At 45.5% G+C, this 16,356-nt stretch overlaps 3 protein-coding genes across 3 annotated transcripts in view; all 3 read right to left on the bottom strand.

Moving 5' to 3' along the window:
* LOC112075718 (protein FAM13A-like) overlaps nucleotides 1-8,822 on the bottom strand; it is a 23,562-nt gene extending 14,740 nt beyond the window's left edge. Inside the window, exons 1-2 of the mRNA XM_070441036.1 lie at nucleotides 8,532-8,822; nucleotides 257-467 (exon numbers count right to left, since the gene is read on the bottom strand). Coding sequence (XP_070297137.1) covers nucleotides 257-467; nucleotides 8,532-8,558 — 238 coding nt within the window. The 5' untranslated portion in view covers nucleotides 8,559-8,822. The remainder of the gene's footprint in view (nucleotides 1-256; nucleotides 468-8,531) is intronic.
* Nucleotides 8,823-9,217: 395 nt separating this feature from the next.
* On the bottom strand, nucleotides 9,218-13,098 carry LOC112075716 (proproteinase E-like). The gene is made up of 3 exons (XM_024142671.2): nucleotides 12,933-13,098; nucleotides 10,834-10,994; nucleotides 9,218-10,024 (listed from the first exon to the last, which is right to left on the bottom strand). Exons 2-3 carry the CDS (start codon nucleotides 10,882-10,884, stop codon nucleotides 9,833-9,835), a joined length of 243 nt encoding a protein of 80 aa, XP_023998439.1. The 5' UTR covers nucleotides 10,885-10,994; nucleotides 12,933-13,098; the 3' UTR covers nucleotides 9,218-9,832.
* A 3,116-nt stretch (nucleotides 13,099-16,214) lies between these two features.
* Nucleotides 16,215-16,356, bottom strand: part of LOC112075717 (tolloid-like protein 2) — a 49,607-nt gene continuing 49,465 nt past the window's right edge. Inside the window, 1 exon segment of the mRNA XM_070441035.1 lies at nucleotides 16,215-16,328. Coding sequence (XP_070297136.1) covers nucleotides 16,215-16,328 — 114 coding nt within the window.

Below are 16,356 nucleotides of genomic sequence, written 5' to 3'. Positions count from 1 at the left end.
TTATTAACAAGACAATTTAATCGATCAGTTTTTTGCTAGACTGATTCCTAGATTGATCAACTTGAATTCAAATCCCCTGTCAATAGACGCGAGTGATAGGCTGCTACAACAAAATCTAGCCATCCCTACAACTACTTCAGAACCAAAATGGATGCAGAATGACCATTAGAAAATGACTGTGTATTGAAACATTAAAGACCGTCCTATCCCRGCATCCGCTCTCATCCCCKCATGACCCCCAASCTCCTCAGCTCACCATGTTCTCGTAGGAACTCTACCATGCTCCGCACCACCAGGGGCACGCCATCCTTCACGAGGCCCAGCTCCCTGAGCTCCAGCAGGGACARGCCGAACAGCCTAGCYCCCCTGGCCTCCACTCRTCGAGGTCCCCTGGAGGTCCCCCTCAGCATGGGCAACTGGACCATCTTCTTCATGTCTTGCTTGATCTGTACCGCAGCCTTGTTGTGCTGGAGATAGGAACACAGCAGAGAGCAGCAGTCAGCAGCGGGTACTACTGGTACTGTGGGCACTGCCATGTCCGGCACCTCCATAGGGGCTGGGGATGCCCTCTTCTGCCTTGGRACGGGCACAGAGTCAGTTAGTGTGTGGAGGGATGGAGGGACCCTTTGGAAAGGGCCACACACACACACGCCGACACACAGAGAAGTTGGGAGAGGGAAGAGAGTTAGTGTTGGGAGAAGAGAAGGGAAAGGGGAGGGGTTTGGGCTGTGTACTGGTTGCTACGACGAGGCTTTGGTTACCATGCACACCTGTGGCTGAGGGGAGGGGTGAAGGCTGAGGCGAGCAGTGAGTGAGAAGAGAGCTGGCATGCACACACAAACACACACACACACACACACACACTGAAGTGGACTGCCAGCTGGGCTTGACAGCTTGGGATATATTGATAGAAAGGAAAGAGGCTGGAAATTCATCTGTTGTCAAGTCTGTTGACTTTCTACATTATACATGTAGAGCTTGCATTAAGTTATAGGGTAAACCATAGAAACAGAATTCATTCTGTGGGGTTCTATGGGGTAAACACTCCCTGACTTAAAGGRGTTATTTTCCTGTGTTTTATACAGTGCCTTCAGAAAGTATTCATACCCCTTGACCTCCATTTTAAATTCAGGCTGTGACAAAACACAATGTGGAATAAGTCAAGGGGTTTGAACACTTTCTGAAGGCATTATATGRACTATGTTGTGCACACATTTCTTGAAAAATACTTAATGTATGAATGAATTAGTTGTGTACACATTTTAAAACAGTTTGGGGAAGTAGAGTGTGCAAGAGATAGTAATGACAGTCTCATGTTGTTATCAGTGGCTCTACAGTGGCTATACAGTGGCTATACAGTGGCTATACAGCGACTATACAGTGGTTATACAGTGACTATACAGTGGTTATACAGTGTCTATACAGTGGTTATACAATGGCTATGCAGTGAGACAAAAACTCATTTTCTAAATACCCATGTTAACCCATCATCCTCTGAGTGCAAACGATGTAAGCTTCTCGTACTAGAGTTGGCCTGGCACACACACACACACACACCTGTTACTGTGAGATAGATTAGGCCTTGTGTATACAGAGTGTGTTTACATGTGTGTGTGCGTGTGTACGTGCGTGTGTATCAGCTGTTGGCTATCTACAATGACCCACTAAACTCGCCACCTGTTCTAACTCACACTCGCCACACACACCCTCACACACACTCCTTTCATAGGATCAGATTACTGATAGTACCGTGTAAACTCTTAGTCTAACTAACTATTAAACTAACTAATGTAATTACAGTAACACATTTGTTGAGTGACATCAAAGTCCAACAGCATCACAACAGAGGAGCTACTACTTCTCTGTTCTAAACAGGATCAGAGCAGGGCTTTGATTCACGCACTGGCTGGTCTCAACATCAAACTGAGCATGTGACATCCAGTCACCCTAGAATGCACCACTTCAAAAGAGACAGAACACAGAGAGAGAGAGAGAGAGAAAGAAAGAGAGAGAGAGAGACCGAGCCGGAGAGACAGAGACAGAGACAGAGAGAGAGAGAAAGAGGAGAGCAAGAGAGAGAAATAAAGAGAGAGAGAGAGAGAGAGAGAGAGAGAGAGAGAGAGAGAGAGAGAGAGGCCTCACTATATCACACGGGAGGCCTTGTATGACACAATGGGATCATTGTATTATGTAGTTATTAACTAGTAGTCAAGTGCCTTCACAAGAAGCATAACTCACTTAAAACATTCTTTATGAACCTGTTAATCTAGATAAGAAATCATATTTATTACCTGTTCTATCTGGACACTTTTCATTTCTAATTAATGTGATTAAATGAGTCTATGCATGCACACAAACACAGCACCAAGCACTGCTGAACAAAATGACAATACTACCACACCCTCTAGGCAAAAGCCATCACTACTCTGTCATAAAGAAAAAGGAAGCACTATTACACTGATCTCCGCATATCCCCAATCATTTCAACACTAGCCTGGTCCCTGATCTGTTTGTGCTATCTTGTCAACTCATACGGTCAATGTCTGGGACRGGGCTAATTCAACACAACCATCCCACTCTAAGGCCTGATGTCACTTTTGGATTTAACCATTCGTCTTCCACTGATTCAAACATATGTCTATAATCTCAGCCTGGCTATTTGGGACCCATCTCCCAGATGGTGCTCAGAGGGCTTAAGGAGAGCGGGCTGTACCATGGCAGATGCCATAGCATTAGGACCCCATGTACACACCACAAACAGGCGCGCACACACACCTTGGGATCCCTTTGGGGTCGGAGATGGCAAAAAAACATGGCAAAATGTATTAGAATTGCAAGAAAAGTAGCTTAAAAACGGCAACATTTTATTTGCACCCCAGAACAAAATTTGTAGAATTGCAGGACATAAGCTTTAAACCTGCAAAATTCTCTCCACCAAGAGGAGTGTGAACAGTTGTGTGATGAACAGTGCTTGTTACCCAAATGAAATAAACGTCGTGCGTGCACAAGGGGGGCGTGGGATGTTTACCCAATGCTGGAAGCGGGGCCTTAGTGAAAAGGTTTGGGAACATTTACACATTTAAGTCATTTTAGCAGACGCTCTTATCAGAGCGACTTACAAATTGGAAAGTTCATACATATTCATCCTGGTCCCCCCGTGGGAATGAACCACAACCCTGGCGTTGCAAGCGCCATGCTCTACCAACTGAGCACACGAACCCCTGTATAGAGGATTAATAGTCAGACTTGGAATACTCAGTATGTCTCCAGTACATCCCAGTAAGTCTCCAGTATGTCTCCAGAATGTCCAATACGTCTCCAGACGTCGTCCAGTACGTCTCCAGTACGTCTCCAGTATCTCTCCAGTACGTCTCCAGAACGTCTCCAGTACGTCTCCAGTACATCTCCAAACGTCTCCAGTACAGCTCCAAAACTCTCCAGAATGTCTCCAAAAGTCTCCAGAATGTCTCCAGTACGTCTCCAGAATGTCTCCAGTACATCTCCAGTACGTCTCCAGAACGTCTCCAGTACGTCTCCAGTACATCTCCAAAAAACGTCTCCAGAATGTCTCCAAAACGTCTCCAGAATGTCTCCAGTACTCCTCAGTACGTCTCCAGAATGTCTCCAGTACGTCTCCAGAACGTCTCCAGTACGTCTCCAGTACATCTCCAAACGTCTCCAGAATGTCTCCAGTACGTTCTCCAGAATGTCTCCAGTACATCTCCAGTACGTCTCCAGAATGTCTCCAGTACGTCTCCAGAACGTCTCCAGTACGTCTCCAGTACATCTCCAAAACGTCTCCAGAATGTCTCCAAAACGTCTCCAGAAGTCTCCAGTACGTCTCCAGTACGTCTCCAGAAATGTCTCCAGTACGTCTCCAGAACGTCTCCAGTACGTCTCCATACTCTCCAAACGTCTCCAGAATCTCCAGTACGTCTCCATACGTCTCCAGTACGTCTCCAGTAGGTCTCCAGAACGTCTCCAGTAGTCTCCAGTACGTCTCCAGTACGTCTCCAGAATGTCTCCAGTACGTCTCCAGAATGTCTCCAGTACAATCTCCAGTAGGTCTCCAGAATGTCTCCAGAATGTCTCCAGTACGTCTCCAGTACGTCTCCAGTAAGTCTCCGTATGTCTCCAGTATATCTCTATACGTTGGCTCAGTACTACAGCTGTAGTAGTATTTCAGTAGGGCTCCTGCGCAGGTGTTTAAGAGCTAAGCCTGTCTGAGCTACTCTGCCTGTCAGTGACACAAGCAGTTGCAAGCAGATGTCCCCTAAATCTGCACACACAGACGCACGCACACCACTCACACATGTACACACATAAACACACACTGGTGACTCACTGAGACAGTACTTAGAGTAAGGGATAAGTGTACTACTCACTCAGCTTATAAAGTGGCACATCAAATACAATTCTTTACCTCTCTCTCTCTCCCCCCTTCTCTGTCTCTGTCCATCTCTCCCTCCCTCTTCCCCTCCTCTATATCTCTCTTCCTCCCTCCCTATCCTCCTTCTTCTCTCTCTCTCTCTCTCTGTCCCTCTCTCTCTCTCTCTCTGTCAATCAAGGGGCTTTATTGGCAGGAAATATATATTTACATTGCCAAAGCAAGTGAAATGGATAAATAAAAGTGAAATAAAACAATAGAAAATTAACAGTAAATATTACACACAAGTTCCAAAAGAATAAAGACCTTTCAAATGTCATATTATGTCTATATACAGTGTTGTAACAATGTGCAAATAGTTAAAGTACAAAAAGGGAAAATAAATCAACATAAATATGGGTTGTATTTACAATGGTGTTTGTTCTTCACTGGTTGCCCTTTTCTTGTGGCAACAGGTCACAAATCTTGCTGCTGTGATTGCACAATGTGGTATTTCACCCAATAGATATGAGAATTTATCAAAATTGTTTTCTAATTCTTTGTGGGTCTGTGTAATCTGGGGGAAATAAGCTCAACAAAAAAAGAAACATCCTCTCACTGTCAACTGCATTTATTTTCAGCAAACTTAACATGTGTAAATATTTGTATGAACATAACAAGATTCAACAACTGAGACATAAACTGAACAAGTTCCACAGACATGTGACTAACAGAAATTAATAATGTGTCCCTGATCAAAAGTAACAGTCAGTATCTGGTGTGGCCACCAGCTGCATTAAGTACTGCAGTGCATCTCCTCCTCATGGACTGCAACAGATTTGCCAGTTCTTGCTGTGAGATGTTACCCCACTCTTCCACCAAGGCACCTGCAAGTTCCCAAACATTTCTGCGGGGAATGGCCCTAGCCCTCACCCTCCGATCCAACAGGTCCCAGACGTGCTCAATGGGTTGAGATCCGGCTCTTCGCTGACCATGGCAGAACACTGACATTCCTGTCTTGCAGGAAATCACACACAGAACGAGCAGTATGTCTGGTGGCATTGTCATGCTGGAGGGTCATATCAGGATGAGCCTGCAGGAAGGGTACCACACAGCATTGAGATTGCCTGCAATGACAACAAGCTCAGTTCGATGATGCTGTGACACACCGCACCAGACCATGACGGACCATCTCCAAATCGATCCCGCTCCAGAGTACAGGCCTCGGTGCAACGCTCATTCCTTCGACGATAAAGCGAATCCGACCATCACCCCTGGTGAGACAAAACCGTGACTCATCAGTGAAGAGCACTTTTTGCCAGTCCTGTCTGGTCCAGCGATGGTGGGTTTGTGCCCATAGGCGACGTTGTTGCCGGTGATGTCTGGTGAGGACCTGCCTTACAACAGGCCTACAAGCCCTCAGTCCAGCCCCTCTCAGCTATTGCGGACAGTCTGAGACTGATGGAGGGATTGTGCATTCCTGGTGTAACTCAGGCAGTTGTTGTTGCCATCTGTACCTGTCCCGCAGGTGTGATGTTCGGAAGTACCGAAGATGCGCTGTCTTAGGCATCTCACAGTACGGACATTGCAATCTATTGCCCTGGCCACATCTGCAGTCCTCATGCCTCCTTGAGCATGCCTAAGGCATGTTCACGCAGATGAGCAGGGACCCTGGGCATCTTTCTTTTGGTGTTTTCAGAGACAGTAAAAGGCCTCTTTAGTGTCCTACGTTTTCATAACTGTGACCTTAATTGCCTACCGTCTGTAAGCTGTTAGTGTCTTAACGACCGTTCCACAGGTGCATGTTCATTAATTGTTTATGGTTCATTGAACAAGCATGGGAAACTGTGTTTAAACCCTTTACAATGAAGATCTGTGAAGTTATTTGGATTTTTACGAATTACTTGAAAGACAGGGTCCTGAAAAAGGGACATTTCTTTTTTTGCTGAGTTTATGTGTCTCTAATATGGTCATACATTTGGCAGCTCAGTTTCCAACTCATTTGTGGGCAGTGTGCACATAGCCTGTCTTCTCTTGAGAGCCAGGTCTGCCTACGGTGACCTTTCTCAATAGCAAGGCATGCTCACTGAGTCTGTACATAGTCAAAGCTTTCCTTAATTTGGCTAGTCCAGTGGTCAAGTATTCTGCCACTGTGTACTCTCTGTTTAGGGCCAAATACCATTCTAGTTTGCTCTGGTTTTTGTTAATTCTTTCCAATGTGTCAAGTAATTATATATTTGTTTTCTCATGATTTGGTTGGGTCTAATTGTGTTGCTGTCCTGGGGCTCTGTGTGGTCTGTTTGTGTTTGTGAACAGAGCCCCAGGACCAGCTTGCTTAGGGGACTCTTCTCCAGGTTAATCTCTCTGTAGGTGATGGCTTTGTTATGGAAGGTTTTGGAATCGCTTCCTTTTAGGTGGGTGTAGAATTTAACACCTCTCTCTCTCACACACACACCAACTTACTTACTTATCAGTGTAATGTCTTTTAATGATCTTGCCAACTACTAGAATCTTTCAACTACATAGTACATACACATGAAAGGAAATGCATGCTAATACCTAATGACCTCTAGCTTGCTACTCTATTGTTGACAAGACCATTATATTGTGATTAGCCCTTTTAACCCCTTATCCCCTCCCTGTCATCTTCCCTCTCTCCTCCCTCCCACCAGAGGACATTATCTCACTACTGCTACAACCTCTTGACGCTGTAAATGAATGGCTTCCTAAAACACCTGGAGGGCCGTGACAGTACAGATGAAGGATGATAATTTGATCACCCTGTTGCAGGATAACTTTTCTGCAACGCAGACATTTAAAACATGTAGTGCATTTGAGGTTTTAAAAGGCTTCTGAAGTTTGTAATTTTCATCCCGAAATTTCAGACTTGACCTTCCCTTCCGAAAAATGTATCAACCCCTACAAAAATGTCCATGAATTATAATCGACTTAATAATTCACATTTCCTGTTGCTGCAGGATTATTTTCCTGCTGTAGCAAACTGGCTCAAATTAAGATCCTACATTTGTAGCAACTGTTGAAGAGATAGTCCATACACTCTTCAACTACTTGTGAACACTTGAGCAAGCATACTTCTTCAAAAGTCCACCATTACTCCTAAGTGTCTAGATGGGATGCGAGGGCCTATTCTCATTTACATAGCTTTTTGCGAATAAATAAATTGTATGGTGATTTTAGACCACACAGAAGTTTGGCTGCCTCCTGAACTGACTCACAGAGGGGATAGCATGCCCTAGCATGCTTCCTCTTCTTCCCTCCCCCTCTTTGTCTCTCCCAATGTGGGTGACCGTAGGAGCAACTGGTATGGCAGCACCACAGGAAAAACAGTCCTAGCATAACAACTGCTGCTCAACTAGAAGGCTGTAGTAGTGACTAGCTCATATCAAAGACTTCATACTATGGGTAGTTGTTGTCCTTAGAGGCAAGTAATCCTGAGACTATTGAGGGAACGGACTAGGGTTTACTCATAACATTCCTCAAATGTTCCTGGTGCAAAATATATCTTTTTTTAGGAGTTTGTCATAACGGCTTTCATTACAGACTCCCATTTAAAAACTGAGTCACTGGATCATTGCTAAGGAATATAGACTCAGATAGAGTTAGTTAGCATAAAGGTAGCCCTGTTCTAGTCATGCTGCCATGATGCCACCTCTACTGGGTTTATGTGTGTAGCCCATTAGGGAAGTCTGACTCAGAATTACATGATGTCGAGTAAGAGTTACCAGGGAGAGAAAAGCTTGGTCTACCTACTGAACACACAGTGCTGGAGAACGTACTTCACTTTCAGTAAACACATCTTGTCCCTGTTACTCTGATGCGAGTTGTGTTCAGTAACCTAAATAAAGTTATTTTGAAGGTGGAGGGAGATGTAGAGAGAGAGGAAAGTGTTTCAGTGCCAGGAAGAAACAGACTGCAGAACTGTGACAGCTAGAAGACATTTTAAAAAGACTCTCTCTGTGCCCAGACCGATGTAAAACCAACTCTCGCTGTCACACCACACACACACACAAAAGAGTGTGCTGCCTATGCTGAGTGAACTGTAAGAGTGACCCGTTATATATCCATAAAGCCCCTTGCCACCGAATAGAAGCCCCTGTGCCTGCCAGCCGGGTAGGCTGAGGAAAAAGGCTTTGTAGCTACTTACACAGATGGTGAGCGCTCCTGCCCCCATTCTCTCAGGGAAATGCCTGCAGTCTGCAGAAAAGAAGGATGAAGAAAAATGACTATCCTCCTCCTTCTCCTCCTCCCTTCTTCTCCCTCTCTTCACTCTTGTCCCGAATACACACCGCCTAAACCTTGCCCAAAACTGGCAAACCCTTTCACCCAGACTAGTGCCATCCAAAAGTCCCCAATCAACAGCAAAAATAATCCAAGGTAGAGCGAGGAACAATGGGTAAAGACTCCAGTCTACACAGGAGATTCCTTGTTTTACAACCCCCTGTTCTGAAACACAGATTAGTGGCTGGCTGTCTCCTCCTGGGCTGAAATCTGAGCCCCGCGCTCTCATTGGCTGAGCGGATGGGTCATGTGACTAAAGGAATATCATTTTGAGTCTGCCTGTAGGATTTGGCTGAGTCAGAAGGGAGAATGGATGACAGTATACTAAGGCTGGGGAGGAAAGGGGGATTTGGATGTAAGCTGTGTTTGAAGTTTAACATCCTACATCCACACAAAGAGGATTTTATAAGCCTTGTAAGTAATATGTAGAATCACATTACTGGTCCAGAAGTGGGAAAATATGCAAAATAAGATTTTATTCAAAGGTCCAGAATGGAAGCAATTGCAACATGAAACATGATCACATTACTTACAAATATTCTACATGGTGAGAATAGGAGTTTGATATACAGACATTATGCAAAAAGTATTCCCACAATCATCTGTACTGGTATACACAGTATAATCCTAATGTCCATAAGGTACTGTGGTGCTGCAGTGTATTATAAAACCCTACTGGAGCGGCAGGTAGCCTGGCGGCTAAGAGCGTTGGGTCAGGTTTGAAACCCCGACTAGGTGAAATACTGTATCTGCCGATGTGCCCATGAGCAAGGCACTTAACCCTAATTGCTCCTTTAAGTCACACTGGGTAAGAGCATCTGCTAAATGACTTAAATATATTATGAAACCTCTTGGGGCCTGCAGTGTATAAATACTGTAGTGTTAAACCTTAATGAGTGTAGAAGTAGGATCAAGCTGCCCTAACAGGATCAGATCATTTCCCACCTACCTAATAGATTGTGTTATGCGTCAGGTTAAACAAATCTGATCATAGCTCTGTGGTTAGGTTCCAACTCCAACCCACACTATCCAACCTGACAAAACAGTTCTGAGATGAGTAATTATAATCTGATCCTAGATCTGTGGTGTACGGGGGTAAGCAACTCCATCAACCATCTACCATCTAAATCAACATCCCCCAACAGTTCTGAGATCAGTGATTTCGCCTTAGTCTAGCGACTTCTCATAGATGAACCTCTTCATGTTATCATCGATCCAGTCATTGAAAGAGGACACTCTGGTGAACACAGAGGGTTTCTTGTCCTTGACACAGCCGAAGGCGCCGAAGCTGACGATGCCYTGGACCTCCCAKGGGTCTGAGGCTGAGGGTTGGCAGGCGAATGGGCCACCTGAGTCACCCTGCAGAGGAGGAGAGGAGAGAGGACGAGGAGAGGAGCGAGGGATGAGGAGAAAGGAGAGTGAACATTTTAATGTAATTATAGATGACAARTGAAATATTAAAAGGATTGAACCAGCAACTGTCCCAAAAGAGTTGGATTKCTTTTATCGACATAGTCTTGKAAATAACATAATCGCTAGTGAATTATTTTCAGACATTAATTCACATCATAGGATAGGAAGCACACGTACTCAACGTACTCAARGTACTCAGGCTACTAAGGCTATACAATAACKAAACACTTTACAGAGGGAAAGAACAACACTGAGAGTAGCACAAGAGCTGCTGGGTAAAATACATAGCAGCACGTGGCGGTCAAAGACTCTCACACTGCTGTCATTCATATGGACCTCATTATGACAGACAACTATGTAGTTCCTATYCTCTTTGTCCTCTGTCCCACCACAACAACAAACTAATTCAACCATTATCAAGGCTGACTGATCACAAACAAATGCTGTTGCTGTGTTTCACATAATGCATTCAATCAGGAGAAACCACTGGACTGGTATTATCATTGTGTTAAATAAACAAGCCACTTGGTCTGGTAGAAGCCAAGGTGATACAACCAGCTACCCCCATAAACCTTCCGTTACCTACACCAAAACGAAGCACTAAAGCTGGTTAGTGGTTTTGAACAACCAGGCTTTCCCCAACCTCCCTAGAGCAAACGAGCCACTCTCTGTGTAATAGTTGTACACCAGGCTCTTCTCCCTTCTCCCTTCCGCCAAATGAGGCACGTGTAGCCGGGTAGGGTCCGTTAGTCTACCTGGCAGGCTGACTTGAGCTCGTCTGGAGACTCGTATCCGGCACAGATCATGGAGGGTCTCAGAGGTGTCCACCAGTAGGCTGGCTTACTGCAGGTGGCGAAGGGACGAGGTGCAGGGGGCTGCCTGGTTCAACTTCTCAGAACAACAGGGAAGAGGCTACCTGGAGAGAGAGATGGGAGGAAGGGGGAGGGCCGGCGTTGTTAGGGGAGTGGCTAGACAGGCATGCCATGTAATGTTCCCATGCAAATGTCTATAATGACCATTACAAACTGCTGTCTAATTCAATATGAACACATGTCGCCATGCTGAGCATTCTTAGCTTGCAAGCCTCGCTATCCTCATTGAACCCGCGTGAATAGCCTTAACATATCACTCCTCCTTGTATCTCTCGCTATACATGACTGATCAATAATGGATATCCAGTATGTCTACTAGCGTATGTTATAGTCCTATACTAGAGTAATACAGAGTCAATGGAGCTCAAGATAGATACACCTGAACAGAAGAATGTTAAAGCAGATAAGATTGTATGATTTGTGTGCTCTTGTCACTTGTGTGCGGGTTGAGTGCTTCTCTGCTCTCTCCTCATGGGGTCATCTGTGGCAGTGCTGAGTGATTCAGACTCTATAACGTGGTGCAATAACTATGCAGTTATGATTCAGACTCTATAGCGTGTGCCAATACTGTGCGGAGTGTTATTCAGACTCTATACGTTGGTGTCAATACTGTGCGATGATTCAAGACCTATACTGGTTCAATACTGATAGCCTGATTGATTCAGATTCTATATACGTGTGTCAGATACTGTGCTGAACGTTGAATGTGCAGACCTATACGTGGTGTCAATACGGTCTGAGATTGATTCAGACTCTATAATGCGGTGTCATACTGTGCCTGATTAATCAGACTTATACGGTGGTGGTCAATAACGTGCTGAGTTTATGTTCAGTCCTTACGTGTGGCAATACTGTGCTGAGTTGAATTTCACCCAGACTCTATAATCGTGGTGTCAATAATGTGCTTGCGAGTTATTCAGACTCTTAACGTGTGTGTAACTGTCTGATGTTGATTCAGACTCTATACGTGGTGTCAATCTGTGTGAGTTGATTCAAGACTCTATATAACGCTGGTGTCAATACGTGGCTGATTGATTCAGACTCATAATACGTGGTGTCAACTATGTGCTTGGAGTTGATTCAGACTCTATACGATGGTTGTAATACATGTGCTGATTGATTCAGCTCTATCACGATGGTGGTCATACTGTGCTGAGTTGATTCAGACCTCTAATACGTGTGTCAAATATGGCGTGAGTTGATTCAGACCTATAACTGGTGTCAATATGTGCTGACGTTGTTAGACTGCTCATACGTGTTGTCAATACTGTTGCTGTATCATTACGTGTGAATAGCGAGTGTCACCTATACGTGGTGTCCAATAATGGTGCTGAAGTTGATTCAGACTCATCTCGTGGTGTCAATACTGTGCTGAGTTGATCAAGACCTATATACGTGGTGTCAATACTGTGCTGGATTGATTCAGACTCTAACGGTGTAATACGAGTGCTGAGTTATCCAGACTCGTAAGTGTTGTCATACTGTGCTGAGGTTATTACAGACTCTATATGTGATGGTGTCAGTGCTGTGGAGTTGCCACCTAGGCCTCTCAGTTAAACTCACTAATCTCAGCCCTGAAAGAACATGACACACCCAGTCAGCCAACACCAGGCTTTGCGTTAATATTGTAAGTCTGTCTATAACCCTCCTAGGAGAGGAAAGCCTGCTAATTCAGTCAGTGTCAAGTAGAGTGAGAGCTGGGTGAGATGGGTGGAGCTACCACTGATCAGTTTGGGAGAGTTCTTTGAGGGCTCGATGTTGTAATAGGCATCATAGTAAAATAGTTAAAAAGAGGTAGTGGTGCTATGAATGGCCTGTGTTTAAAGGTAGTTATTTATAATGGATGTATTTTTCAAATGTTATTTGAAAGGGTGTGTGTAGTTATCTAATTGCAGCTTGTGTTCTGTGTATGTGCCCCTAACGAGTTGTGCCTACTGATAAACTACTTATCTAAAAAAAACATAAAAAACCTTTTCTCCTACCTTTCTCGTTCGCCCCACCTGACCAGCGTTTTCAGCAGAGCATAGACGTTCCGTCAGCAACATTCCCAGGCACGCCTGTGCGCTAGACATCAGACGAACATACTCCCTGGTCATGTTGGACTGCAGAGCTCAAATGCCTAGGGCGATGCCGTTATGATGTCCGTCAAATGTACAATGGTGGCGGCACTCCTTGTCTTTTAAGTATACTCGATGCTACGCACGAAGCCCTTGCTTGGCTGTATGATGCCTGTCACCTGGGATCAAAGATAATCGAATTCAAAATTAAACCATTTTATTAATAAACAATAAAAAATCAACAACTACTTTATAGTGTAAAAACAATAAAATGGAAGGAGATAAGAAAACAATTCATAACAATACAGAAGAGAGACTCATATACAATTTATACTTGTAATACAGCTTAAATATCCTCAAATAATTAAACCTAAGATGCTGTTCACCTTGTATGCAGGCTCATGGGAAGGGAGGGTCCCGGACGAGTTCCAATGTGTGTGTTGTAACCCAACACATGCGCCTTCAGGATTGGGATTCCTCAAGCCTGGATGGGTCGGGGGAGAAGGGATTTTGGTTAGGTTAGGAAAGTTAACGGGAGTTTCTATTTATATTACTTGTACTCACATTTGGGACTGATAGAATATTGTGTAATGTGAGGTTGTGTGTGTGTGTGTGTGGTGTTGTGTGTGTGTGTAGTGGCTGTGTGGTGTTGTGTGGTGTGCTGTGTGGCGATGTGTGTGTGTGATGTGTGGTGTGTAGTGTGTGGGTGCGCTGTGCGTGTGGTGTGTGTGTCGTTCCCATGAGCAGTGAGCGGCCGTCAGGGGACCCATGTCCTTGTGGATCAGGGAGCCTCCACACTCCACTGCATGTAGGGGATAGGGGACTATTGAACGGACTGGCTGCAAGAGGAGAGAGACATATCCAGCATTAACATGATTACACGCACACACATGCATGTATGGACAGTTGCAAATAGTCCTGCACAAATAGCTTTACGAAGTTAGTGCACCAAACACACACACACTACAGGCCTCACCTGCTATGTGAGACCTGCAGTAGCCAGGGAGTGGGGCACAGCCTTCTTAGGCCCCGCGATTGACCACTCTCATAGGTGGCATCTGGGGACACGCAGGCTCCCACACGTTCAGGCCAGCTAATAGGAAGAAGAGATAAGGAACAGGTCCAATATAAGATTATATAAAGGTACTCATGAAATAGTATTTTCAAGTGTACAGTCACTGGGAAAATGTCCACCTTTGTTGGAAGGATAAGGCCATTTATTTACTGAAGTCTGTTGAGCTGGGACCATGGCCCCATTTAGATGTACCTAGAGACAAAGTGTCTCTTTCTTTTTATTTTATAAGTAACATAGCAGTTGTCGATAAACATCCATGAGGAAAGTAGTAGTAGCTTTTGCAATTTAATCTATATATATATTTCTTTGAACAGGGGTCATGCTGAGACCAAGGTTCCACTATCAGATAGCCCGTTACTATTAATCACATCAATCACGTAAAAGGCAAAACTACAATCATATGAAAACATCTAAATCTCAGTTAAATAGGGTCTCTCATATCTGCTTGAACAGATCTATAGGTCAGATATTTTATTCCCCTAATTGTCATGTGTAGGGATTTGTTAGTCGGTAATCTGATCCTCGATCTGATTGGGTTAACCAGCGGTTGTACTTATGCTGATAGTGATGTGTCCCAGATGTTGTGAGGGGAAACGGGAGGCAGAGTGGGAACATGTGTGGATTCAGTTGCCCTAGATAAACATCAAGAACACTTCTCCACATTGGGCTCTCTGTGACTGAGAAAACGGACCACAGCCGATGTGCCGTACCGACAGATTACCTCGGGGCGCTGGTGGCAAATCCACAGAAGCGACACTGCAACTAGGTACAAAGTTACAAATAGAGAAATTGTAGTTCGAAGTAATGTAGTATTTATCACTAGTACTTAGTTAATTGATAGCAAGTAATTGGCATCCTTGATAAAAATTGAAATTTGTAATTAATCCACAGTCAGTTTAGACAGAAATGTCACAAAATATCTCTAATGAGACCTATTTTAATGAGCGTCCTATATGGTGTTATCGCTATCCGAGTAACCAGCCATATGTAAGAGGTCAACCTGCTCCACCGTAGATTCCAACGTAGTCTCCACCACACGTCCAGCTGGTTACGGCCTAGACACCTCATAATGCGGTGAAGACAAATGGGATGTTCTTCAGTGAGGATGGAGATACGCCAGGTACACACAGCCGGTCTATAGTAGTCTTTAGCTAGCATTAGGAGGGTGAGTTCTCCCTGCTCACTCCTGCACAGACATCTCACATGAAGCTGTAGGGGAAAGTGGTGAGTAGAGGAGGGTGCGGGAGAGTCTGTGGTGTAAAGACTTGTGTAAATCCATAAGAATGTTCAGTGCTTAGGTGTGTGAAACTGAAGCCGTAGCGGCCTAAGTGCAGTGATCTGAAGTCAGATAGTTTCCGCCCATGGCTGCCATATAGTGAATTTGCACATTAGGAGGGTTTGCTAAAGGTGCTGAATCCTAGGAACTGTGCTTAGAGGCTTCCTTCCACAAGAACATCTGTCCATTGTCACAGCTCTACTATACGCTCCAGAGCTTCCATGGAGCCCGAACCCACGCCACTGACCCTGGCTTGGTCCACAGTCCTTAGCAGGAAGGCCCTTAAGCCCAAGCTCCCTATCACCGGCTGTGTCCAAAGCCTCCGGAGGCCCCTGAAGCCACTCTACGCCCGCGGCCTTGGGGTCACAGCTTCCAGGAGGCCTGGAAGCCCACTCCACTGCACCATGGTGGGCGTCCACAGCCTTTCCAGAGGCCCGAAGCCCAGCTCATCACCCTGGTGGTCCACAGCCTCTCCAGGATGCCGGAGCCCAGTCCACTCACCCTGGCTGGGGTCACGAGCCTTGCCCAGGGGCCGAAGCCGCTCGTAACTCACGCTTGGCTGGGGTCACAGCTTCAGGAGGCCCGAAGCCCAGTCCACTTCACCTGCTGGGCTGGGGTCACAGCATCCAGGCAGGCCTGAAGCCAGCTCCCTCACTGGCTGGTCACAGCCTGCCAGGAGGGCCGCCTGAAGCCAGCCACCACCCTGGCTGGGTCCACAGCCTTCGAGGCCTAAGCAGCTCCAATCACCCTGGCTGGGTCCACAGCCTTCCAGGAGGCCCTGAAGCCCAGCTCACCACGCTGGCTGGGGCCACGCTGCAGAGGCCCTGAAAGCACTCCACTCAAGCCTGGCTGGGGTTCACATCCCTGGAGCCTGAGCCAGCTCTAACTCACCGGCTGCTGGGTCCATACTTCCAGGAGCGGAAGCCGGTTCCACGTCACCGTTGTGTTGGAGGAGAACTAGTGGCTCAGTCTGTCAACCGAATCACTAGGTACTGAGG

This window comes from Salvelinus sp. IW2-2015, unplaced genomic scaffold (genome assembly GCF_002910315.2).
Source record: "Salvelinus sp. IW2-2015 unplaced genomic scaffold, ASM291031v2 Un_scaffold3354, whole genome shotgun sequence".
Classification (NCBI taxonomy): domain Eukaryota; kingdom Metazoa; phylum Chordata; class Actinopteri; order Salmoniformes; family Salmonidae; genus Salvelinus; species Salvelinus sp. IW2-2015.
The sequence above is the reverse complement of the archived record's forward strand: the minus strand, read 5'-3'. Positions and strand labels throughout refer to the sequence as shown.